General features: G+C 46.2%; 1 protein-coding gene and 1 long non-coding RNA gene across 2 annotated transcripts in view; both read left to right on the top strand.

Annotated features, from left to right (window-relative positions):
* The first annotated feature begins 1,065 nt into the window (after positions 1–1,065).
* Positions 1,066–3,567, top strand: LOC100943613. Its single transcript, XR_001161763.1, has 3 exons — positions 1,066–1,193; positions 2,106–2,252; positions 3,368–3,567. It is a non-coding gene; the product is annotated as an uncharacterized LOC100943613 (long non-coding RNA).
* A 1,544-nt stretch (positions 3,568–5,111) lies between these two features.
* Positions 5,112–25,707, top strand: part of RNF212 (ring finger protein 212) — a 27,670-nt gene continuing 7,074 nt past the window's right edge. Inside the window, exons 1-8 of the mRNA XM_023507701.1 lie at positions 5,112–5,237; positions 8,981–9,042; positions 13,756–13,830; positions 15,324–15,380; positions 16,923–16,981; positions 20,311–20,363; positions 20,456–20,507; positions 21,987–22,032. Coding sequence (XP_023363469.1) covers positions 5,129–5,237; positions 8,981–9,042; positions 13,756–13,830; positions 15,324–15,380; positions 16,923–16,981; positions 20,311–20,363; positions 20,456–20,507; positions 21,987–22,032 — 513 coding nt within the window. The 5' untranslated portion in view covers positions 5,112–5,128. The remainder of the gene's footprint in view (positions 5,238–8,980; positions 9,043–13,755; positions 13,831–15,323; positions 15,381–16,922; positions 16,982–20,310; positions 20,364–20,455; positions 20,508–21,986; positions 22,033–25,707) is intronic.

The following is a 25,707-nucleotide window of genomic DNA, read 5'->3' as shown; positions in this document are numbered from 1 at the left end:
CTTTGCCTTTTAATATGCCTTGTAATGTTTCTGTTGAAAGTCAGACATCATGTGTTAGGTGAAGAAACCCACAGAGGTTTCTGCTTATGGGTTTCTGCTCAGTTAAGTTGTGATTCTTTGTATCCCACCAGATGTATCTCCAATTCAGGGGCAGCAATTTGTCTTATGATCTCAATTCTCTGATAAGGATTTTCAGTTTGTTCAGCTATTTGACTTGCTGTTAAGATAGCACCATAACCTTCAAGGTCTTTATGTGCCAGAAAGAAGGCCTATAGCTGTTGTTAAAATCTTAAACAATATAGAATATCCTAAGCAGAAAATCAAAGTTCCTACAAAAATATAACCACTATCAACAGCCTGGTAAATATTCTCTTGAATCTTTTTCTAAGCATATAGAAACATGCAGGTATATTTTTACAAATTATACTTTTTACAACAGTGTCCATTACACATTGCTCTTTCACAGAATATCACTGGTGATATATTCTAACATCACCACTAAAATAGATAAGGGTCTAATATTCTTTTACTGCTAAATAACTTTCCTTTATTTAGCTTTGCTTTATCTTATTTAACCAATCTCCTACTGAAGGATTTAAAGTTATTTTAAATATGCCATTTTTCTATCACAAATAACATCACTGAACATTCTTTTACATATACCTCTGCCTATTTGTGCATTTACATAGAATAATTTTCCATAGGTAGAACCACTGAGTTAGTGATTATATACATTTTAATTTTTAATACTCATTACCAAACTGTTCACAAACATGGTTGTTCAATTTACAGTCCCACCAACAACACTGAGAGAGTGTTTACTTCTGCATATCATCCTTGGGTACTTTAAAATCTTTGCTAATCTGACAATGAACAAGTGTTTATCTTACTGTAGCTTGAATTTATTTTATTACTACCAAAGCTGAACATTTTTCACATTTATTAGCCATTTGATTTCTTCTTTAGGAACTGCACAATTTTTTACTAGATTATACAAGGAAGATTTATTTTTTAAAATGGGAAGTGGAGAATAATAAACTTAAACTATTGGTAATCCTTAATCATAGGTATTATTGTCAAAGTTATATGGTCCACAAGGAGAATTCTATTTTACTTCACATTCACCTGGTGAACACATCATTTGCTTAGAATCTAATTCTACGAGGTTTGTGTCATTTGGAGGGAGTAAACTGGTGAGTATGTGCTTCCCATGTCCTTGCTGATGAACAGAGATTCAGTATTATTCAAGCATGACACTGCATGCAGAATCATTATACTCAGATTGGTTAGAAACTTATTGAAGTCCTGTACCCAAGTCTCAGTGTAGCAACCAAAGAGGGAGCTGGAGAGCTTGGAAGGGGTTCAAAGGAGAGCCATGAACTTGATTAAAGTGTTTGAAAAAAATAAGAGCTGTGAGGAAAGGTTAAAAAAAAAACTGTGATTATTCAGGCTTGAAAACAAGTGAAGACTGAAAGATGAATTAACAATGAATTCTAATAAATAAAGTTTCTACACGGTAGATGGTGATTGGCTATTTTCTAAATGTGTTTAGAATAGATGAAGAGAATTTGTACTTCAGCATAAAAAACTTAGTTATGTGTAAAGAAAATTTTCCTGAGAGCATTAATCAAATTTTCTCAGCACTGTAAATGCTGTAAATCTGATGTTCAGGAATATACAAAATACTTTCAGGTCAGTAGGTTATCACTTAATGCATTACTATTAGAAGAAAGACTATTGAGTAGAATGAGAACTAGAGTGGTGGTAAGGGAAAAAAGAGAGATAAAGGATGAGGGAATGCCCCTTTCACGAAGAGGAGAAAAAGGAGAGAGGAAAGGGAGAACACATAAGAGAAAGTAAAGGAAAAAAGCAGAGCTGTTGTTAAAACACACTGTTTCTTGTATTAAGACTTTTATATTCTACTTTTAGAAAGATTCACTTGTACCTTCATAAGATAAACCATTATGTTAATCAGTTTGATGAAAATATTTCAAATTGTATATGAAAACACCACACTGTACCCCCATGATTGCATTAATGTACACAGCTATGATTTAATAAAAAAAAAACCCACACTGTTTCTTCTCTTTCTACTGTTTGTACAGCGGATCCACTTAGATATTCGTGTTGGAGAACATGACCTTGATGCAGCTATTGCTCAAGCAAAGGACAAAGTTAATGAAGTTACCTTCAAGCTTGAACATCTAATTGAACAAATTGAGCAAATAGTCAAAGAGCAAAACTACCAGAGGGTCAGTCTGCCTATTCAGCTTATTTCATCTCTTCCTGCCAGGAACACATTTCTCAATGCAAAGACCCTGGATCAAGGAAAGAATGATCTGTCTATCTCTTTTACCTAGAATTGTGGACTTGCAGAGAACCGGAAAAGAGCAATCTTTCTTCACTCTATCTGCTTGACCATGATAGAAAAAGGGACTGCAGCTCATTCACCTTTTTACCCCCTGTGCCTAGCAAAGTGCCCAGCAACAGAGAACAAGTTTACAAAATGAATAAATGGTTCTAAATGTACCCCATACATTTGTAAAGTATACTCACTTTCTAAATTATAATTCTGTCTAGTGCTCAGTGGATGCCAGTCCGACATGGGCTCTAATTTGCTCTACCACTCACTATCTTGTATTATCTTTAAGTATGAAAATTAGATAAGGCAATAAGTGCTTGGCATAAGGTAAGGACTCAGATGATGAAATCTATCACTATTGGGTAATGTTCATTTTGCCTCATGGTAGCAATAAAACGTATAAAGTAATGGATCATATGCCTGTTATTTACACCAAAATACAAAAACATCTTTTATAAGTTGATTTTTACTGTTTGGCTAAACAACAGATTCTGGCTTAGGAAACCAGGTACTGCACTTTGGCATTAAAATATATATGCATGTATCTACGTACATATATATATACACATACATATATATATGTGTATATATATATACATATTTATTTTTTAGGCAGGGTCTCACTTTGTTGCCTGGGCTAGAGTGCAATGGCGTCATTACTGAGCTCACTGAAACCTCAAACTCCCAGGCTCAAACGATCTTCCTGCCTTAGCCTCTCAAGCAGCTGGGACTACAAATGCCCGCCACCACACCCAGCTAATTTTTCTATTTTTTGTTGAGATGGAGTTTTGCTATGTTGCTCAGGCTGGTCTCCTGGCTCAAGTGATCCTCCCACCTCAGTCTCTCAAAGTACAAAAATTACACATGTGAGCCCACTGGGCCCAGCCTGTCATAAAATAATAGTTGGGCAATATTGAATAACTTGAATGCATACAGCAACCTTCCCTCAAAGTTATGAGTTAAGTACTTTATGAAACTAAACTTGTTTATTTCTCTTTTGCATAGGACCGTGAAGAAAATTTTCGAATGACCAGTGAAGATACAAATAGCAATGTTTTATGGTGGGCTTTTGCCCAAACATTAACCTTTATTTCAGTTGGAATTTTCCAAATGAAGTACCTTAAAGATTTCTTTATAGCTAAGAAGCTTGTTTAAAAAATTATCAATAAAAGCAAATAATCTGCATGATATAAATAAAAATATCTACATCAATGTGCATTACTTTTCTGATTTCAAAGTTATCAGAAGTTGGAATTAATGTTATAGCATTACAACATTGATAAAATGTTATCTTAACAATGTAGCTTCTGAATTTGATAGATGGTTATTCTTGTTTTAAATTTGGTATAGATCAGCACTGTTCAAGAGAAATAAAATGTGAGCTACACGTGTAATTTTATTTTTTGGCCTCCACAATAAAAAGCTCTCATAAGAGAAAAATTAACCCTATTGACATATATGTAACCCAAAATATCAAAAATATTATCATTTTAACACATGTAATCAATGTAAAGTTATCAAGATATTTTGCCTTTTCTTTCCATACTAAATCTTGGAAACCCCCGTTGTATCTTACACTCATAGCACATCCCATTTGGACCAGCCATACTTCAAGGGCGCAAGGGTCACACACAAGGCTGGCACATACAGTACTGCACAGAGCAAGTATCTGTTTTCCCTACTGCATCTGCTCAGCTACAGTCTCTCTCCTCTTCCCCATTTCTCTAAAAGACACTAACTTCTCTCCACACAAGTAAATGGTTCAGAAGCTTTCTCTGAATCACGTTTTCTCACTGAGTCCCCAGCAGACCTTGGAGGCTGTAAGACCCATAATCTGCACCTGGACGAAAACTCTGCTCTTCCAAGGCAAGGAGATCCAGCACCATGTGAGAAATGCAACTTTTATTAAAAGTAACTTTAATCTACTTTTAAATTTTTAATTTTGAGATAATTATAATCCCTCTAGAAATACTACAATCCCATCCCCCAGCTTCCCTCGTCCATTATTTTTAAAAGGGAAATAATCCGCTGGAGTCAAGCACTTTCACGTGCATGTCAGAGGCAAGCAGCGGCCTCGGCCCTGCCCTGTCCAATTCTGTCCCCTGGTCCAGTCTGTGGGCTCCAGTCCTCCGGTCCTGACCCTGTCGGGGCCACCAGCCTCACCTCCATCGTGGCGGCCACCCTCCCCCTGCCCCTCCGCTTCCTTCCCTGTGGGCTGAGGCCCAGCCCAGTTCCTGGTCCCCACTCCTGACCTCTGCCCCCCGCACCCCACAACCCCCTCCGCTCCCCCAGCCAGGCCTCCTGCCTAGGGCTACCCCTCACCCTGGTCCCGGACCCCCCAGGCCCCTGCTCCCCCGCCCTACCCAACCCCAGGACCCACCACCAGGCCCCTTTAGCCCCCAGGCCCATCGTGCTCCCAGCCCCCTCCGCGAGCCTCGCCTGTCCTCCAGCGTGTCCTTTACTCAGTGTCCTCGCACACAGTGGCTGCTCCAGAGCAGAACGCTGAGGGCTGCAAAGGCGACAGGAGGGACCACCAGACTCCAGCCAAATGAATCTGCTAGGGGAAAGCGCAGCCCAGCTGCCTATAGTCGACGGCGCCCACCCTGGGCTTAGCGGGAGCTGCACGGACGCTGGCGCCAGTGCGTAGGCGCGAAAACTGCCGTCGGATTGCGCAGGCGCACAGCCTCCCGCCCGGTTTCGCGCGTGGGCCTCGCCTAGACTTCCCTGGAGTAGGTCTGCGACGGCGGCAGCGCTAGCCAGGCCGGCATGGCCCCCTGGGTGTTCTGTAATCGCTGCTTCCAGCCTCCCCGCGGGACGTCGTGCTTCAGCCTGACCAACTGTGGGCATGTGTACTGCCACGCGTGCCTCGGCAAAGGTCAGCGGCCTCGCAGCCGGCCGAGGGGGAGGGGGAGGAGCGGAAGGCCTAGGGGAGCGGGCTGAGGAGGCGGCGGCCGGGGGTCGGGGGACAGAGGGCAGCTGCCTGCTGGTGCCCAGGGCAACTCACAAGAGGCAACTCACCTGGGCGATGGTGACCACCAGGGGCACTGGTCGACCCAGCGCCTCCCACCCCCCCACCACCCACCTCCCGCCCTGGCGCTGGCTGTGCCTTCCCTGTGCTGTGGGTCAGGTAGACACCACACCGGCCCCTTTAAGGAGATGCTGTGAGACAAAGGTACAGGGAGAGCGAAGCCAGAGCCAGAGGGGTATGAGAACCCCGGGGGCGGCGGGCCACAGCAGCAAGAGGACAAGGAGAGGCAGGTGCAGAGACTCCAGGGTGGAAGGGAGCTGGAGGCCTGAGGAGGGCAGAGGGTTCCAGAAAAGCCAGAGTACAGCCTGGAGAAGCATGCTGAAAGAGGGCCCCAGCCCTGTGCGGTGGCCATGCAAAGCCACTGGTTTTAAGCAGGGTAGTCACATGATCAGAGATGTATTTATTATTTTTAATCAAAACTTTTTGTTGAAATAAAGTTTGTCAGAAACACAAGCATAAAGCCAAATCATGATGAATTTTTGCAGAGGAACTTGCCTGTGAATCTACCTCTTAGGTTAAGAAACAGCACATCAACAGCCCCTTAGAAGCCCTGGCAAGGACTTAGCCATAGTGTAGTGCAGTGTAGAGTAGCCTCACTGGCCTAAGCCCATTCATGTAGATGCCTCAGACTGATCTGAACCTTAAGTAGATGGACTCATACAGCCTCAAGTTGTGTTCCATATCTCAATTGTGTTGTTCTGCATTATGTTTGCAGAGTTCATCTGGGTGTTCAAGTATGCCTGTGGTTTATCTGCTTTAATTGCTGTGTGGTGTTCTGTTTTATGGCTTACTTATCATTTCTACTGTTGAAGGGCCTTTGGGTTGTTTCCAGGTTTGTCTGTGGCAGTTAATGCTACTGTGAACATTCTTGCTCTTGTCTTTGGGTGAGCATAGGTACATATTTCTATTGAGTATGTAACTATGAGTAGAGTTGCTGAATTTCAGTTATATATTTAAAAGAAAAGTCTCTCTGGCACTGGATAAGTAAATTGGATAGAGCTTGGAACTGTAGAAGAGACGGGAGACTTCTCTTTGGGAAAAGTAGATTGAGCAGACTTGCGTCAAGGCAGAAAGCTAGGGAGCTGGACAGGTTTTCACTGCCTGGTGGAACACTGGAGAGAACAGCAGGAGGGGGACAGAGACTTAAGAGCTCACATTTGGACACTGATAGTGTCTCCTATGAGAGTTGTCTAGGGAGACCAGGCAGTTGTGTAAATATGGGTCTAGAAACCAAGAGGGCCAGGAATACTTTGGGGAGCCATCAACATGAATAATCCAAAATACTGAACTTTGATAAGCCCCCAAATGGAAGAAACTAGATAATACTATCACCTGGAAAATAGCATTTCCCAGTAAGGAAGTGAAGATAGAAGAAGAATATTGGGTAAAAAAGAAAGTACAAATGTAGATGGAACTACATGTCAGCAAAGTTAAAAAAGTGGTGTTTGAAGAAGGTGTTCACTGAACCAGTGAGAAGGTCACTGGTGACCTAGCGTGATGCTGTTATGATGATGATAATGCTGTTAGGAATGATGGAGACGCATGTGTATTCCTGGTGTTGGGAGGTGAAATGCCAAAGCTCAGTGTTATCACTTTTGAGGTCAGCAGTGCCCAGATTAAGGACTGGAGCAGGGGTAGATTCCCAAGTACTTCTAGCGCTTGAATCCTGAGGCCAACACAGGTTCCAGTGGCCCAAGCTCATTCCTACAAAAAGCTACAGATCCTGCATATTGGAGCCAGGGACACAAACACACACAAATGGTAAAAACGGATGGAGACTCCGGGAAGAGCCCTGAGTGTAGCTCCGTTGCTGTATGGTGATCTATTACTCAGAGATTTTTCATTCAGTACCTGATTTTTCATTCAGGTACTCTCACAGCCTTTTATTGGAGTAGTTCCTTTTAATTAACTTATAAGCACTATTTATATATCAAGTGTCAGCCCCTTTTGTCTGTCAATTAGCTACATATGATTTCTTCCGTTGTGTCTTTTAATCCTCTTCCTCCAACAGAAATTCTAGATGTTTATAAATCAGCTCTGTTAATATTTTACTGCCTATCTTCTGGCTATGATGGTGCATGAGAGGAATTTCCTCACTTCAAAATTTGTAGTCAAAGATAGCTAAGGGTGGGAACATAGTGTTGAAGGTAGATGTCTTTAGGATGGGGACAACTTAAACATTTTGTAAGAAGGGAGGAAAGACAATGCTGGAGACTGTTAGAAGAGGACCACTGTCCATAGCAGGGCACTGTTCTGTGTGCCAGTGTCTGGATATTGAGATGAGAGTGAATGCGCAGGCAAAGGCTTGGGCTGGAAGAAGTGACCCTTCAAAGCAGACAGGATGGACATAGAGCTAATCAGGTTACAGCTGGTGAGCCTGGAGGAGAGGGCAGGGGAACTAAGGTAGACCATCTGCAGCAGCTTCTTTTTCAGTAGATGATGTAAGGGGGCTTGTTTGGGTACCCCCCATAGGGCTTGGGGGGAAATATCCAAGAAAAGCAGGATTACCAAGCAGTGTTACAGACTCAGCAACATTGGAATCCACAAATCTGCGACTCTACCTCTTGGTGAAGAGATTTCTAGCCCCCACCCACCCCCACCCCAGTTCTTAGCTGCATTGGCCAAGCAGATGGGAGAAAGAAGTAGTTGAACTTATCTAGGTCTGGGCTAGGCATGCTCCCTGGAAGGACTGGAATGTGGAGGCTTCAATAGTGACTTGGCATTGGGCTCCAGCTGACTGGTGAAGAAATCAAGCCCAAGGGCAGGAGGAAATGCCTGGCTTCAGGTGAGGCCTTGCTGCTCCCAGAGTTGAAGGGCAGGAAAGAGCTCTACATTCTTACGATGGTGCAGTAAATGCTGTGGGGGCCCAGGGCATGGTTGTGGCAGCAGGAGCTGACATGAGCACATGGATGGTCACCAGGGAGAACCAGTGTGGAACTGTAAGACTAATTTTCTGGCCAGCCACGTGGAGGTCCAAGTTTTCCAAGGAGACGATTAGAAATTCATGTAGAGGAAGATGATAATAAAACCCTGGATCTAGAGCAGAGACCCTGGAAATTGGGCAGATGAATTAGTGGGATTCTAGCAGGCAGGACACATGTGCCTTTCATTCTTAGACCCTTGCAGTGGCTTACAGGTAGCAGGAGGTTGGTACAGTGTGTACCTAGTGACTGGAGGGTGGTCTGTCCTGGACATTAGCACATTGTGCAGTGCCACAGAGGTGAGAGTAGGAGAGACAGAACAGACCCTGGTTTGCAGGGTGTATTTTCATGTAGAATAGTTAATAGATTTTAGATTCAGATAGCACTATAGAACCTAATTGTAATATCTGGGATAGATATAACCTTAAGTATTATTGATCTTTATGGTTACTATTTGGGGGCATATTTGCAAAGCAGGAAAATAAAAAGGATATGAGTTGTAAAAATTCCAACTGTATCGATACCCACACCCTCATCATTTGTCTGAACATGAAGACATTTAAGTGCTATAATGCTATATATTTTCTGAAGAAGCATTGTAATTTAAATTGTACATTTATACATGTTTAAGAATATTAATATATAATAAAATCTGTTTTTGTCTTACAGGTAAAAAGGATGAATGCTTGATTTGTAAAGTTCCTTGTCTCACAGTTTTACTTTCAAAGCATGTAAGTTGAGATCTGTAGTATCTGAGTATTAATCATAGTTTTTTTTTTTTTTTTTTTTTTTTTTTAGACAGAGTCTCACTATGTCACCTTCAGTAGAGTGCCATGATGTCACAGCTCACAGCTGTGAGGAACTCTTGGGCTTAAGCTATTCTCTTGCCTCAGCCTCCCAAGTAGCTGGGACTACAGGTGCCTACCACAACGCCCAGCTATTTTTTGTTGTTGTTGTAGTTGTCATTATTGTTTGGCAGGCCCAGGCCAAGTTCGAACTCACCAGTCCCGGTGTTTGTGGCTGAGGTGCCAAACCCATACTATTTTCTTTTAAATTTGAAATTTAATAGTCATTTGTGGTATCTAAAACTTTTATTTTTCTAGGTGAACTGGTTCTTCTAAGATTGCTGAGTAATCAAAGTACAGTTTAGGATTTGGTTTATAAAATCTCAATACAACTTCTCAGATTAACCTTACTGATAGTTTGTTGAATTAGCCTGCTTTCCTGGAAATGAAAATGGCTTAAGTAGGTTTCTCCGAACAATACAAGCCTCTGAAGAGGATGGTATTTTAAGAGGGGTCAAATGTAATTAAGAGGGTTGTTCATACGATAAGTTTAAAAGTAAATTTCTCCTTGATAGGCTTAAAACAATGCCTTTTGTTCTATCTAAAAAATACATCAGTTTAACTTGTTTTTGGTACATATGTATGCATATACTTAGTTACAAATGATTACATTTGGTCTGATGTTTAAAATATCATAATTTAAAAACTAAAATATAATTTTTTTCTGGTTGCAAATATAGTACACAGTTATGCAGAATTCAAATGCAGAAAATCATATGATGAATGTGTAAGTCCCCAAGTCCTTTTTCCCAATGATGATGATAACCAGGAGTTTGGTGCCTATTCTGTATATGTTGCTGTGATTTATCTTTTTACAAAATCCTGTTTTCTCAGTTGAAACTGTATTTAGGGCACACTTAAAATGACTGCCTAATATTTTAGTATTTTCCTATGGGTACACCTTTGGATTATTTCAGTTTTTCACTATTTTATTTTATTTTGTTTTTTTGAGACAGTGTCTCACTATGCTGCCCTCAGTAGAGTGCCATGGTGTCACAGCTCATAGCAGCCTCAAACTCTTGGGCTTAAGTGATTCTCTTGCCTCAGCCTCCCAAGTAGCTGGGACTATAGGCACCCACCACAATACCCGGCTATTTTTTTGTTATAGTTGTCATTGTTGTTTAGTAGGCCTGGGCTAGGTTCGAACCTGCCAGCCCCTGAGTATGTGGCCAGTGGCCTAACCACTGAGCCACAGGTATCAAGCCAGTTTTTCACTATTTTAAACCGTCTTTTATACTAAACAGTTTTTACCAATATTACTTCACACTTCTAAGAATATTTCTGTGGCATAAACTCCTAAAGTGAAAAAACAAGGGCAAAAGATTCAAAAGTTTACACTTTTATATTTTTAAATTATTTTTATTAAATCAAATGTTCAAACTTTTTTTTTTTTAAATCTTTGTTTTTGTTTTATTTTTGCAGTTTTTGGCTGGGGCAGGGTTTGAACCCGCCACCTCTGGTATATGGGGCCAGCACCCTACTCCGATGAGCCACAGGCACCGCCCATGTTTAAACTTTTAATAGAAAATCTTTGTTTTCCTCTGAAGCTGTGTCAGTGTAGATCTCAGTGGCAGAGCTTGTCTCTGCTCCTGCTCTGCTATGTCATGCTGAGGCCATTACATGGTCAGGTAGGAGGGTGGTGAGCAGGGGCCCCTCAGCCTTCCCTAGCTTCTTGAGTTGAATATTTAAGTCATGTATTTTCTTTCTTGTTTCCTAATAAATGTGTTTGAGACAAGGCATTTCCTTTTGTGAAGTGCTGTTCTGTATCACTTTGAGTACTGCTTTTCTCTATCATTTCTAAATAATCTGTAACCTTTTTTATTTCCTTTTTGTCTCAGGAATTATTTGAAAGAATATTTTTTAATTTTTAAGTGCTTGGAATTTAGCTCCACTGTCATTTTTACAGTTCATTTTTAGGTTTATGGCACTGTGACCAGAGGATGTCTGTATAGTTTTGTTATTTTTTTAATAATCAAGATTTTCATTGTGGTTTAATACATGGTAATTGTTTTCTATTCTGCTTAAAATGAGGGTATAATTGACTAGGTTACATTGTTTACATTTCTTAGGTAAAGTTCAAGTTGTAGTTGAGCCCTTCACACAGGGGTGTGCAGTATACACTTACCTTGTGCGCATTAGGTGACAGCTCACCGATCCTCTTCCCTCTCTACCTCCCCCTCCTTGAATATACTTGTGTTTTTCTCTCATGTGGATGTGTTAGTTTTTCTGTTAGATTCATATTAGTATTGAGTACATTGGATACTTGCTTTTTCATTCTTATGATACTTTACTAAGGAGAACATGCTTCAATGTACTTAAACTTTTTTTTTTTTGAGACAGAGCTTTACTTTGTCACCCTTGTCAGAGTGCCAAGGATGGCGTCATAGCTTATAGCAACCTCAAACTCTTGGGCTCAAGTGATCCTCTTGCCTCAGCCACCCAAGTAGCTGGGACTATAGGTGCCTGCCACAATTTCTGGCTACTTTTTTTTAGAGATGGGGTCTCTCTCTCTGGCTCAGGCTGGTCTCAAACTCCTGAGCTCAGGCAGTCCACCCATGTTGGGCTCCCAGAGTGCTAGGATTACTAGTGTGAGCCACCATGCCCAGCCTAAGTCTCCATCTTTTTATGGCTGAATAATATTCCACGGTATACATATACCACAGTTTATTAATCCATTCATGGGTTGATAGGCATTTGGATTGTTTTCACATCTTGACAATTGTGAATTGAGCTGCAATAAACATTTGCACAGTTGGCCTGGGAAAAAAATTTATGAAGAAGACCCCCTTGGCAATAGCAGCAACACCAAAAATAGATAAATGGGACATGATCAAGCTAAAAAGCTTCTGAACTGCTAAGGGTACAATAACTAACGCAAACAGCCTTCAGAATGGTAATCGTTAATTGTAATTGGTAATATTAATGTTCACTGGGTGTTAGGAAAAAAAGTGTATTCTTTTGTCCTCTGCATGTGAGTGTGGGTATTAGTGCATGAAGTGGTTAGAATGTCAAAAAGTTCCTCTTCTCTTGCTCTCCTGCCACACTCTGACCCGTCAGCTGACCCTGGAGGTCCTCCTGTCCAAATCTGTGCCTGCCTTTCCCATTCTCCATAAGCTGCTGATTCCTGTTCTTGCTCTGGCTTCCTGGAGTCTGTTCTCTATCCTGTAGCCAGGGGGATGTGTGCAGTTGGATCCATGCCTTCATGTGTCCCAACTTCCCAGGAGTAAACCCCAAAGTCCCCTTAAACCAGCGACTCTGTGACCTGGCCTCTGATAGTCTTCTGATCCCCAGACAGGTGACCTTTGCCTGCTGCCTTCTCCTAGCTAGGTGCTTCCACTTCAGTGGTTGGCCTCTCCTGTTTCCTCTGACTGGAATGTTTTCTTGGACAGCCACAGGCTCTGTGCCCACCGGCTTCAGGTCTCTGGGGAATGTCATGTCCTTGGGAGACTGTCCACAGTGGCTCTGTGTAAGGTCTTTGTGCCCTTCAATAGAAGGACCCTCTATTATGGCGCAGTGTGTGTGCACAGCAAGAAACAAGCCATGCAGAACCCTGTCATCCTCACAAGCACTCTCTGGTATTTCCGCCCCTGTCTCTTTTCTCTCCTTAAAGCAAAGCACATAAGCTGACTTCCCCAACCTGCGTGGTGACAGACATCACCATGCAAAAGTGTCCTCTCTGCTGTCCCTTCATAGCACATACCACTGCCTGACATGTATTTATGTATACATTTGTTTGTTGTTCAGGTGAGCTTTCACCATTAAACCCACAAAATAGGGTTCCACTATAGCGGTCAGGGGTAGATGGCAAGGGAGCAGGGTAGGCTGGAGCCAGTGCTGAGCATAGAATGCACTGGGTCCCAGAGATTCCTCTGGGGCAGACAGGGGCACCAACCACCTTGTCTGCTTGCTCCCCAGGAGGAAGAGTTTAGGCCAGAATTGGCATCTGAACATTACAGGTGGGAGTTTCAGATTGTGGATATCAAGCCTTCCAGTGTGGAAGAGCCAGTGGAGGGGATTACAATAGCAGAATTTAATGCAAATGGTGGTAACATGTGCACAGAGCAGTAGTGAAGGGACTTCCAGGCCTGGCACCTGGCCTCAGTGACAGGCATGCTGTTCTGTTTGAGGAACCTGAAGGTCCCAGTATTGGCATTTTTCCCCAAAAAATTATCTCTTCTGTTTCCAATGTAAAATTCAGCTATGGAGGTTGATAAATGACTAGAGACTATTTGTCAGTCAAAATTTGGAATTTATCCATGGAGAACATGCCTGCGGAGACATACCAGGTGTGTGGACACCTCAGAAATACACTTTCTCTATAGTGTGAAAGTGCCTGTGTGTTTGACGAATTTGATGATGTTGAGCTGGCTCTGACAATGTCATGGTGACTGGATCTTAGAATAATTTCTTCAGAAAGTCTAACAGGGATGGAAAGGTAGGCATGACCCTAGAGCATCACAGAAAACAACAAGCCTCACGTGGCTCTGAAACCACAGGTCCTCCAGCCACAGCAGAAGAAACCAAGTAAGTGGTGATAGCCGAGACTTCATCAAGAAAACCCTCCATGCAGTATAAGTGGAGTCACTTTCTCTCTTTCAGACTGACTCAGATATTCAGTCCTTCTTTGTGGGTATCGATGGTCTGTGCAGAAAGTACTCCAGAGAGACTGCTCAGGTGAGTTGGAGGTCTCAGGTAGCCCAGGAACACTGTCTCTAAGAGATTCCACATACATTTTATGCATTCTGAGGGCCTGTCCCTTCGAAGATACGTGATCAGCAAATATTTTCTGCTAGGATATAGCAGATCCTCCATAGCTGCCCACCTCCCTACACTGATCACCTCCTCCAGCTGACCTAATCCTAACAGCCTGCACATGCAGCACATGGATGTGTCAGCACAGCAGGCCTGATTCTTCATGCTGACCCCCCCCCCACCTTGTGCTGATCAGCTTGCCACAGTCCTTTGGGTGGTCACTTACAGAGAGGTTCTACTGTATTTCTGTGGGTTGTCTTTTCATTTCTTGATGGTGAAACATTTACAGTACAAAAGCTTTCTGTTTTGGCAATGTCCTTTTGGTCTGTTTTATCATTTGTGCTTTTGGTGTCATGTTGAGACATAAATGATCTCAGCTCAGTTCTGGGTCCTTTGGGCAGGATGCTCTCCCTCCCATATTCACAGTTAGATGTACGTTGAATTTGGGGTTTAGAAGCCCTCCCCAAGTCAGGGCTCTCTGGATCCTTATCTGACAGGGCCATCCCACCCCAGGCCTGTAAACCCTGCCATGCCCTGTGGTATTAGGCTGCACAGCCCCCCATATGCTCACTCCCTCTCTTCCCATGTCCTTGTATAGCGCCATGCTGTGCCTCTGCAGCCTTTGTACCCTTCCTTGCTTCCAGCTTCTAATGCCACTCAGTATCCTCTCTGATCCTGCATCCTCTCCTCCCAGGACATCATGGGACAGCCTCCAGCCCACTGGTCTGCAGGGGAAGCTATCCAGCAGAGGAGATGTTCTCCATTGTCCCAGCCTGCCTCCCTTTTCATCTTCTGTTAATGTTGCTGCTCCCAGCATTGGCCATCTCCTACCTGCTCTGGAGACAAGGCCAGGCAGGGGATAGCTGGGAACTGCCCCAAGCTGAGGTGGAGGCTGAGGACGGACCCAGCATATTTTTCTTGCCCATGAAGTGGGTGATCTGTAGGGTGAATGCTGTTTAAGTCCCAGTTTGGCCTTGTCTTCTGGCCGTTCACTGACTGGTGATAGGAATTAGCCTAAAGCGGTGATAGTTTAGTATTCCAATGGGTGGGTGCCATTGTCTGAAACCTATGAAATAGCCCTGTGTTCTCCAAGTTGATCACAGACCTCTATTTTCTCACTCACATTGGTGCTCCCAGAAACTCGCTTCAGGCTGTATACACAACAGTGTGCAGTCTGAGGAGCATGTGATGGGAAGGCCAGGGATGGGGCTGGCTTCAGGCATGGCTGGCTCTGGGAGTTTGACGAGGCCACCAGGCAGTTGGTATCTGCCAGCTCTGCCCATCATGCGTGGCTTTGCCCTCTGCATTCCCCACCCACAGGCCCACATGTCAGTTTCAGGATGCTCTCTGGCAGCACTGTTTGGTCAGGAGACTAGTCCTGAGATGTCAGCAGCTGAACCCTCTTATCTTCTCAGATTTCAGAATTTCAAGAAAAACACAGAAAGAGATTGTTAGCCTTCTACAGAGAAAAGGTAAATCAAATTATTGCCTCCTGAATTTTTTGACCTTTCAATTTATATATCAGATTTGTCAAGTTAAAACACCTTGCTCTTAAAGATAGTGGGGAAACTAGACTTGGAATTATTTATCTTTGCTTGACCAGCTGTGGGGACTTGTTCACTGGCCTCTCTGCCAGTTCACAGTGCCCAGAACCTGCCTGTGCTTCTCCTGATCATTGCCCACCCAGACACCCACTGCCATGTCACTGGCTGGGCTGCATGGGGCCTTGGGGTCCTGGATGTGGCTGGAAGCTTCTCTGCTCAACTATCTTGTTTTCTTTCTTTTTTCTTTTTTTTTTGAGACAGTTTCACTCTGTCGCCCTTGGTAGAGTGCTGTGGCATCGCAGCTCACAGCAACCTTCAACTCTTGGGCTTAAGCGATTCTCTTGTCTCAGCCTCCCAAGTAGCTGGGACTACAGGTGCCTGCCACAATGCCTGGCTGTTTTTGTTGCAGTTGCCACTGACATTTTAGCTGGCCAGGGCTGGGTTCGAACCCGCCACCCGCAGTATATGGGGCCAGTGCCCTACCCACTGAGCCACAGGCACCACCCTATCTTGTTTTCTAATAAAAGTCCTTTTTAAAATAACTTTGAAGGTTTTGCAATAAGTAAAATAAATAAGCCAATGTTAAAGCCTCTAAATGCTGGCTGGCATTCCTCCCAAGTGTCCAGAAGCCCTGGGCCCTGCAGCTGCAGGAGGCTAGAGAGCCAGCAGACTTCTGTGCACAGCCCCACCAAGGAGACCATCACCCCTGTCACTCCAACCCCCTCTAAACACCACCACCCATTCTACCAGAAACCCCCTCCACTGACCCACTCACACCTGCCCAACACCCCGCACACCTGACACAATTCACACCTGCCCGACACCCCCACACCTGACACAACCACCCGATACCTAACACAAACACACCTGCCTAACACCCCCCACACCTGACACATTCTCACCCAACACTCCCCACACTACTCCCCCAAGTCCTGCCCAAGGTTTTCCAGCAGGTGCCAAGCCTTCGGTAAGCGTTTGGTGTATGTTCTTGTCCCACCAGCAAACCTCAAGGCTGGGTAGCATTAACCACATTTAACACTACCCTAGGACAGGAGAATCTGCATTAATATACCCAGGTCTGGCAGCCACTATGTGCCAGGGCCAGGGCACCACATGACACAACCCTGGAGACCATGCTTGTGGAGCTGCTGAGTGTGCAGGATGCTACATCTTAGCTTTTGATGCCAGAGCACTCCCTGAAGCCCAGCTGACACTCCTCCAGGCTTCTGTCCACCTGCCTGGACTGAAGATGTCTCCTGGGCTGGGCTGACTTAGCTCTGCACTAATGGTCCCAGTGCCAGTTTCCCAGGTACCCAGCACAGATTTGCTTATAAATAGTGTGAGGGCAGCTTCCATGTAGAGTAACTCACATTTTGTTTCTGGTCTAAGAAATTTAAAGGATCAAAATATCTTTGAACTATCACTTGGCATAACCTGTTTGATAACAAGAAGCCATTTAATTATGTTTAGATTTCTAAGTTGGAGGAGTCCCTCAGAAGGTCAGTGTTGCAGATAGAGCAGCTGCAGAGGTAAGTCCCTCAAGCACACAGACAGGGCCCCAGCCATCACTGTACAGAAGTCGTCTGCCCTCTGAGCTCTGGAAGGGAGAGGGCTGTGGGTGCAACTTTGGTCATTACCCAGGGAACAGAGGAGGGAGCATTTTCATGTGTCAAAGCAGAAATGCTGTGGGAAGCCAAAGGGAAGATCAGGGAGATAAGAAAGACAGTGGAAAGGCAGATGGTCCCCTGGAGGAGGAACCCTAACTGGTCCCAGGGCAGTGGGAAAGCACAGAGGGTGGCTCACCATAGGCCTCTGAGGGTGACCCCTGCAGCCTGGTAGCTCCTTTCTGCCAGGATCATAGCTGTTTATGAAAGATGGGTAAACAAGGCATGTTCTGTTTATAAAGGCTTTGCAGGGGATGATAGGTGTGTTTCAGAAGGACACATCCAGTTACTAGAATTAACCAGAAACAGTGAAAGTGTTGCATGTCTGTATCTGGAAAATCCAGTCATTTAAAGTTCTCATTTCTTCTCCATTTATAGTGTCCTTGCCACATGGCATCTGTTCTGAAGGAACTGTTTGCATTTAATGTCCCTGGAATTTGGAATCAGTGACATGACATGACATGTTCAGTTAGCACAGTGGCACCTCGATGCCATGCATCTTACCTCCAGTGGTGCCTTAGATTTTGGGAGACCCAGCTCAGTTCCTGCTGAATGCTATGACATGTTGGATCATTGTTAGGTCCCTGTGTGGTGGCTGCACACTGATTTGAATGTTGAGGAGCTGATGGCCTGTGGGTCTCTTGTCCCCCATTGGCAGTGTGTTCAGATGGGAGCCACCCTGTGTGCACATGGATGCTGAGCCAGGGCCACACAACAAGGGAACTGGAGTGCCCGTTACATTCCACTCCTCCCCTGTACCAGGCTCCGCTCTGCCTGTCTGGGGTGAAAAGGACCTCTGTCAGCTGTCATTATTTTGGATTATAAGAGTTACCCCAGGTACATTCCAGGGGTCAGCAAACTCTAGGCTGTGTCCAGCCCCAAGTGCATTTTTGTACATCCCTCCAGCTGACAGCAGCACATTTTTAAAGGATTATGAAGGCATTGCACTTAGACAGGCACTCAGCTTGTTCAGCTCACTCTGAATTGCCAAAGCCCAAACAAGTGGAGGACATAAGGTGCCCAATGAAGAGCTCTGCGTGAGTGGCTGACCACGGGTGAGCAAGCTGGGTCCCCTGAGGGGCTCCTGCCTCCAGTGCCTCTGCCTGTCACATAGTGAAACCGCTTCCTGCACTCACTAGCTACCCTTTACAGAAATGTTGCAGACCTGCTTTAAATTTAGTATCACAAAAGGACAGACAGGTCCTTACTGTGCATCAAGGGATCACTTTTTTCTGCTTGGTGTGTAATCTGTTTTCTTTCTATGGACATAAGTGTCTTCTTATTTCTGTGAAATTCCTAACTATCACCTTTCCAAATCTTGCCTCCATCTGGTCCCCGCCACAGCTGTTGCCTCTGCCATCTGGGTCTTGGGACCTCCTGTATGATGTGTCTTCTTAGGTCTCCTGGGCGTGCCCTGGGCTCCTTCTTCCTCTCCCTGACTCCTGATCAGTACTGCAGCTACTTCTCTACTGAGTTGTTATTCTGTCCTACTTAACATTTCTAGAACATTTCTGCTCTTTTTTTTTTGGTGACAGTCTCCCTGTTACCCTGAGTAGAGCAACATGGTGTCTCTACAGCTAACAGCAGCCTCAAACTCCTGGCCTCAATCCTCCTACTTCAGCTTCCCAAGTAGCTGAGACTATAGGTGCCTACCACTACACCCAGCTATTTTTAGAGACAAAGTCTTGCTCTGGCTGGTCTTGAATCTGTAAGCTCAGACATTCCACCTGCCTAGACGTCCCAGAGAGTGAGGATTACAGGTGTGAGCCACCATGCCCGGCCTTGTCCTGCTCATTCTCACTATTTGGAAAATAGAATTTGCTCATTGCTGTGTCTGCATCTTTTATGTGGACACTTCATAGCTGCCTATTTGTTTTCCCTGCCTGATGTCCTCAGGAATCCACCTCTACCTCCTTGGCCTCTGCTGTCACTCTTTCTGATGTGGTTAATGGTCTCTGGTGAGGCTGGTGAGCCTACCCCACTCTGTATCCTTGGCACCCGTGTGCTGTCCTCCAGAGAGGACTGCCAGCCAGACCCCACCTACTCCAGCCCCTGCTGAGGAGTGTTGTAGCACAGCACTCCCAGTGGTGGCAGCAGGTTCCTCTCTTTTGTCTTGGACAGAGGGTTTGGAGACTCACCTTCCTCCAAGCCCCAGACATAAGGAAATGCTGTTGGAGGCACGCCGAAGCAGGAGCGCTTTCAGGGGAGACTCCAGAGTCAAGCTATTTTACCCGCCGTGGTCAGCCACTCATGCAGAACTTCATCAGGCACCTCATGTGGTCTCCATGTTCTGGGGTCTGGCGAAGTGCCTGTCCTCACTTTGGGGGTGGAGAGGTAGAAATGGACTGGGGCAAATGACTGGTGTGGGAGCGAGGGTTTAGGCTTCCTAGCCCACCAGTCAGCACAGATGGGCGCTTAGGGCGTCGTCCACATGCTGCATGTGTCTGGGGAAAGGGGCCTGCTGCACTTCCACACATGTATCTGTGTAACTGGAAGGGGCAGGGCTTTGATAGAAGAAAAAAATGACCAAGTAACTTGTCCATAGTTCTCTTGCTGGCCTTTAAAAATTAATGTGGGCTGGGCATGATTACTCACACCTGTAATCCCAGCACTATGGGAGGCCAAGGCAAGAGGATCACTTGAGCTTCTGTGTTCAAGACCAGCTTGAACAAGAGCGAGGCCCCATCTCTACTAAAAATAGAAATAACTACCCAGGCATGGTGGCGAGTACCTGTAGTCCCAGCTATTTGGGAGGCTGAGGTGGGAGGATCTTTTGAGCCCAGGAATCTTGAGATTGCTGTGAACTGTGGTGACACCACATTGCTCTACCCAGGATGACAGGGTGGAACTCTTGTCTCAAACAAAACAAAACTGATGGTGGTAGCTCCTGTTGTCATGTCTCAACTTGGTACCTTTGACACCTGCCACTCACTGCTATCCAGTAACAGTTGGAGTTTCGAGAGCCAGTTGCTTAAATGGTGATGAGTGTGGCTCTCATTTTTGCTCCAGGGGTTAGGAACCTGGGGCCAATTGGACTAATAGAGCACTTTGGAGAATGTCACATTTCACGCAAAGTACCCTTTTGCAATCCCATCAGAATACTTAGCTGATTCAGAGCTGCCTTACATTTTCAATTGGAATGATAGTGGTAGGTATATGTTTATAGTTTAATTCAATACCTTTTCTCTGTTTAGCATGAGATCATCACAACAGGGAGCTTTCAGCACAATAAAAAATTCAGTTTCAAGTAAGTAAAATGATGCCAGAAAGGGGAGTTTGGAGACATTGGGTCCCACCAGACATGCCCTGGTGCTAAGGTACCCTTCTCCACTCTTTCAGCAAAGCCGCCTGTTCACCTGCTGCAGCCACTTCGCTTGTCAGCCCCCGACAGGTGCGTGGGGTGGGGTCACGTGGAGCCTGCAAGAGACAGGGCCTGTCTGCACTGCTCATCTGTCCCACCCCTCAAGTACCAAACACTGCAGCCCCTAGTGCTGGGCAGGGAGCTAGATATCCAACTTGCACTGGTACTTGCTTTGTGTCCCAAATCTGGTATGTGACCAGCTGATTACTCAGCCCATTCCAGCCCCTTGGCTACAGGGATGAGTTTGTGAAATGATCACGTGACATGGTATCTGCAGAGCTAACTTGGGAGTCCAGTGCCAGAGTGACAGGCAGCCCTGGCTGTGTGTGAAAGGGCTCATCCCAGCCCCATAGGGGATCTTGCTTACACCAGAGGGTGTCCTTGTGGCTCTCACTGACCCATGTCCAGTTGTGCCTGTCAGATGAGCTCTGGTGCTAGGAGCCCAGCCTTATGTCTGCATCAGTGTCCTGGGGGAATCTGACCTGGGGCAGCCCTTGGTTCTATGCATGGAAGGTGCGATTTCAATGCACATCACAGGGGGAAACAAGTTCAAAGATTTATCACCTATAGATCCTGGCTGGAAGGACACCATGAGATGAGGAAGGTCATGGGGAAGCTGATGTGCAGGGTCAGGCAGAGAGAGGTCTTCTGGGCTAGCACCTTTTCAGGTTCTAGGGCATTATCTAGGTAGGCTTCCCATGGGATATTTACAGCAGGCAGGTGAAGTCACACATGTCCTGCCTTAACTGAGTGGTAGTCATGGTGGTGGGTCTGCACAGGTGTTCTGCAGGTGTGGGGGCCGCAAGTCCAGTCTAGTAGGTGGTATCTGGCTGTCACACAGGGGTGTGGTCACCAGAAAGAGGGTATAGAGGGCAAGTGTCTGGGTCAGCCACATTGAGAACTGGGGGTGGTGCAGAGCTGGGGACCATCAATGACAGAGCCTGGTACTGGTGTCAGAGAGGTGAACGTGGGATCAGGATGGGTCCTCAGGCAACATAGAGGTGTAAGAATTCAGTACAGCCAGGCTGGACAATGAGCACTATGGCCGGGATTCCTGTTGGCACTCTTTCCTCTGAGGCCACCAGCTGTAAGGATGGCAAGGCTAAGGGAAGGGCCATCTGGAAGACGAGTCCAAATGGTGTTTCCCCAGTGTTCTTTGGGCTGAGGAAGGGTGTGATGTGTGGGCCGGCAGTGAGCACTAGGTACAGAAGATACTCCTTGCTCAGGAGATCTCAGTACAGCAGGCTCTGGGCAGGCACTGTGGGGGCAGAGGAGTATGCAGAGCTGTGGATGGGTGTGGCCACAGATGGAGTGAGAGAGAACTTGCCAGGGCCCAGCAAGTGCCTGTGTTCTGAGACTCGGTTGACAGACATGAATGTAAAGAGCAGTGACAATGACCAGGTCTGTGATTGACTGAGCTCTGATGGCATCACAAAACTAGAGAAAGATTTAGACATGTGTATGGTATGTGTCTGTGTGTGATTAATGCATTTCATGATGTTTCAACAGAGTGGAGGCAATGGAAGTTGATCTCACTCCTTCCCCGGTGAGAAAAGTAAGTCCATCTGTGTTGCTGCTTCCCCTGGTGCCAGATACCTGGTGCTTCCAGTCTTCCTCAGCACCAGTGAGCATTACCACCCCCAGCCATAGGCGGCTCATCACCACATGCTGGCCCCAGGGTGAGCATGTGAGGTTGTAGAGGGACTGTCACAGACTCTGGCATTCAGCCTGAGGCAGAAGTTGGAGCTGAAGGAAAGAAAGCAGGTGGGGATGGCAGCAGGGTCCCACACTGGTCCTGAGTTATTCCTGTGTTGTTCCCATGCTGGGCCCATGTTGGTCCTGTGTTGTTCCTGTGTTGATGTTGGGTAATCCCATGTTATTCCCATGTTGGCCCTGCTAGTCCTGGACTAGTTCCACATTGTTCCCATGTTGGCACCTGCTGATACCAGGCTGGTGTCAGGAGGTGGCAGTAGGGCTGGTGGCCCTGTGCTTTACCTGACTTCATCTGCAGTCCTAAGAAGTGACACTGACAAAGCTAAAGAAAAAAGCAATTAAGTCCTACAGCCCAGGAAAAGAAGTGCCAGAAATTTGAAGGACTCTGAAAAACAGAAAACAGCTTCAAATTAGAGAGAGACAAGCCCAGAGGAAACCTGGCTGAAACTGAGGTAGACTCCAAGAGTGGCTGCTATCCCTGGCCCAGCACAGCAGCAGTAGAGCTTAGATGCAAGCAGGAAAGGAGCTGGGAGGTTGCACTACAGCTGGGATGGGCAAGCGGGGGTGGGTCAGGGACACCTGATTGGCACATGGTTACCTACTTGTATGAGTTACTTGATGCACATGTTGCCAAGGCTGTGTCACCTGTGCCACTTGCTTGCATACACTGTTCTGAGCACTGCGAACGGGACTTCTGTCTCCCAGTGGCCTGTGAGGTGGACTCTGCCCTGCAGACTTGCTCTTGAGTAGCAATGCTTGTCTCAGGGGAGCCCCTGGAACCAGACTGGAGGGACCTGGAATCCAGGGCAAGAAGGTGGACTTTAGTAGGAAGAGCCCAGGAAGCTGTGGCAAAGGAGAAACCCCAGTTCCTTTGCAGATGATTAGAGCAGGAGTGCCTTGTGCCTGCCCTGCCTGCCTCCCCTGCACTTGCCACCCACACCTGCCCACTGACTCTGTGCTTCAGACTTGCAGACGGGCCACACACTGCGTGGGTGCACCTCCCCAGGTAAAGGTCCACCAAGAGCCTGGATGTCTGCTTCTGTCTGTCCCTTGGCACTCATGGTCTCCAAGTCTCAGGTCAGTTTCCCAGTCTTCCACAGCCCTCCAGTGGTCGATGTGGATGGGAACGCTTAGAACTGACAGGCTCAGTTGGCTCATGCCTCCTGGGATGTTGTGCTGCAGATTGTAGCTGAAGGACCAGAAAGCAACACATCAAAATCCAAAGAGAGGTGCTGGACCAGGCAGGGCCACCCTCTTCTGTAAAGGGCCAAACAGTGAATGATTTGAAGTTTGCAGACCAGACAGTCTCTGTGGCAGCCACTCTGCTCTGCATTGAATTGTAGAAGTCACCATCAACAGTGTGGAGGTCAACAGTCATGGCTATGTTCCAGTAAAATGTTATTAACCAAAACAGGCCATGGGCCATAGTTTGCCAATCCCCATGCTACATCAGAAGCAAATTGTTAAGGAAAATAATTTAAAACTAGTGTACCTCCTAAAATTCCTCACTCTCTTAAAGTGGATGTGTGTATAGGCTTCTTTTAGAGAACTCTGCTTTGTACTCCCCAAGTGGGGTAGTGTGAGAGCAGTTCCTAGTAAACCCAGACTGAGCAGGAGTTTTAGGAGACTACTCAGATGCCTGCATGGGCTGGGGTCTTATTCTCTGGCCTGCAGAGAACAGTGTAGGCCTCTCTCCAGCTGGACGTCCCATACCCACTCAGGGCCCCCAAGAAGGAGTGTCATCTAGGCTATTTCTAGTGGTGTTCCTGCCCCCACAGGTTCATCAGAGCAGAGGGCCACAGCTCAGTCTCATCAGGGTGGACTCGACTAGAGGTCAGTGCAGCTGCTGGATGAGAAGGGGCCATGCCTCCTGTGAGGGCACCTGACACTGCCTGAGCCAACCTGGCCAGACCTGTCCCTTCTCTCCTCCTTCCTTATGGGCAAGGCCTGTGGTCCTGGAGCTACTGCTAATGGGACAAGGGGAGGGTAGAGCCCAGGGCCTCCTGGAGGGACATTGTACCTTCCCATGGAGAGGGGCATCAGCTGAGGTATCAGACGTGGCCAGGTGATTTTAGGCTGACTTGAATGAGCACAGCACTTTCCACTGGGTGCGGTTTACCAGTATTCATGGAGCTTTTTTTTTTTTTTGCAATTTTTGGCCATGGCTGAGTTTGAACCCGCCACCTCTGGTATACGGGGCCAGCGCCTTACTCCTTTGAGCCACAGGCACTGCCCCCATGGAGCTTTTTTTTAAAGGTAAAACTATGACTCACAAACATAAACCTCTCACATAAGCTTTTTTATTGATAATATTTCCTTGCTATTTAAAAAATATTTTATTGATACAAAATATTTTAACATATTTCTGGCATCCATGTGAATGCTTGCTACATGCATAGACTGTGCAATGGTCATGTCAAGGTATCTGGGATGGCCCTCACCTTGAGTGTTCATCATTTCTGTGTTGGTATCGTTTCAAATTTACATACCTTAACTCATTTGCTGATGAGGGAAACCAGTAAAATGTGAAAACAAGTTTGAAGGAGAATCCAAACAGCCAGGATTATGGGCAGCCAGGCCTGTGCACATGTGGCTGGTGGAGGCACAGCCTCCCCATGTGGCAGGACCCGTGTCTGCACCTCTCCTGTGAAGTCCACCATAGCCACAGGCCTGAAAACACAGGCACCAGCATCTTCTGTAGCTCATAGCTAGGCAAAGGAAGACACAGGTCCCATTGGATCTTTTACACTTTTTTCTGACATCAGGAACATCCGGAGCCTTATCAGAGTTTATTTTGTGGCAAGAAAACCCTCTACTGGGTGAGGTTTAAATAGGCCAAAGGGGACAAGGTGGCCCATTTTGATTGCATTTCCTGGCCCGAGCCCACACATGGTACCTGTAACACAGCTGGTCAGGTACTGGTGTGACATGGAGTTAGGTGGAGAAGAACTCAGGTTGTTCTCCCACTGTCTGTATGGAGATGCCTGGGAGGGAGGTTGGGAAAGGCCTGCAGTGGCCCTTTGGGTGGTCTGCTGTCTTAAAGGGGTGTGGGCATTGTTGTTTGACATCCTATGAATTCCACTTGTGTAGACATACTCCCCAGACAGGCAGCCTGACATTTTGGGACACCTCTCTGAGGCTTCTTAGCTGTCTGGCAATGTTCTCAGAACCATCCAGGCTGGGTCTGGACCTGCTCTGTGCCTGGCCTGGTCTAGATTGTCAGGATCTGAGTGTGGTTCGTGCAGCCGCTGACCTCCTCGTTCTAGCTGGCAGCTCCCAGTTGCTCCCCAGGCCTGGCAGTCTTGTCCCAGGAAGCCAGGAGAGCATGAAGTGCACAGGTGCCCTCCTAGCCCCTCCCAGTACTTGGCCTCAGCCACAGGCCAGAAGCCTGGGCACTCAGTCTCTTAAGATTCGTTTTGCTCGGCTCGGCGCCTATAGCTCAACCGGCTAAGGCGCCAGCCACGTACACCTAAGGTGACGGGTTCGAATCCCCAGCCCGGACCCGCCAAACAACAAT

This window comes from Otolemur garnettii, unplaced genomic scaffold, assembly GCF_000181295.1.
Source record: "Otolemur garnettii isolate 467f Iridium unplaced genomic scaffold, OtoGar3 scaffold00198, whole genome shotgun sequence".
Taxonomy (NCBI): Eukaryota; Metazoa; Chordata; class Mammalia; order Primates; family Galagidae; genus Otolemur; species Otolemur garnettii.
This window is presented reverse-complemented; position numbering and strand designations above follow the sequence as displayed.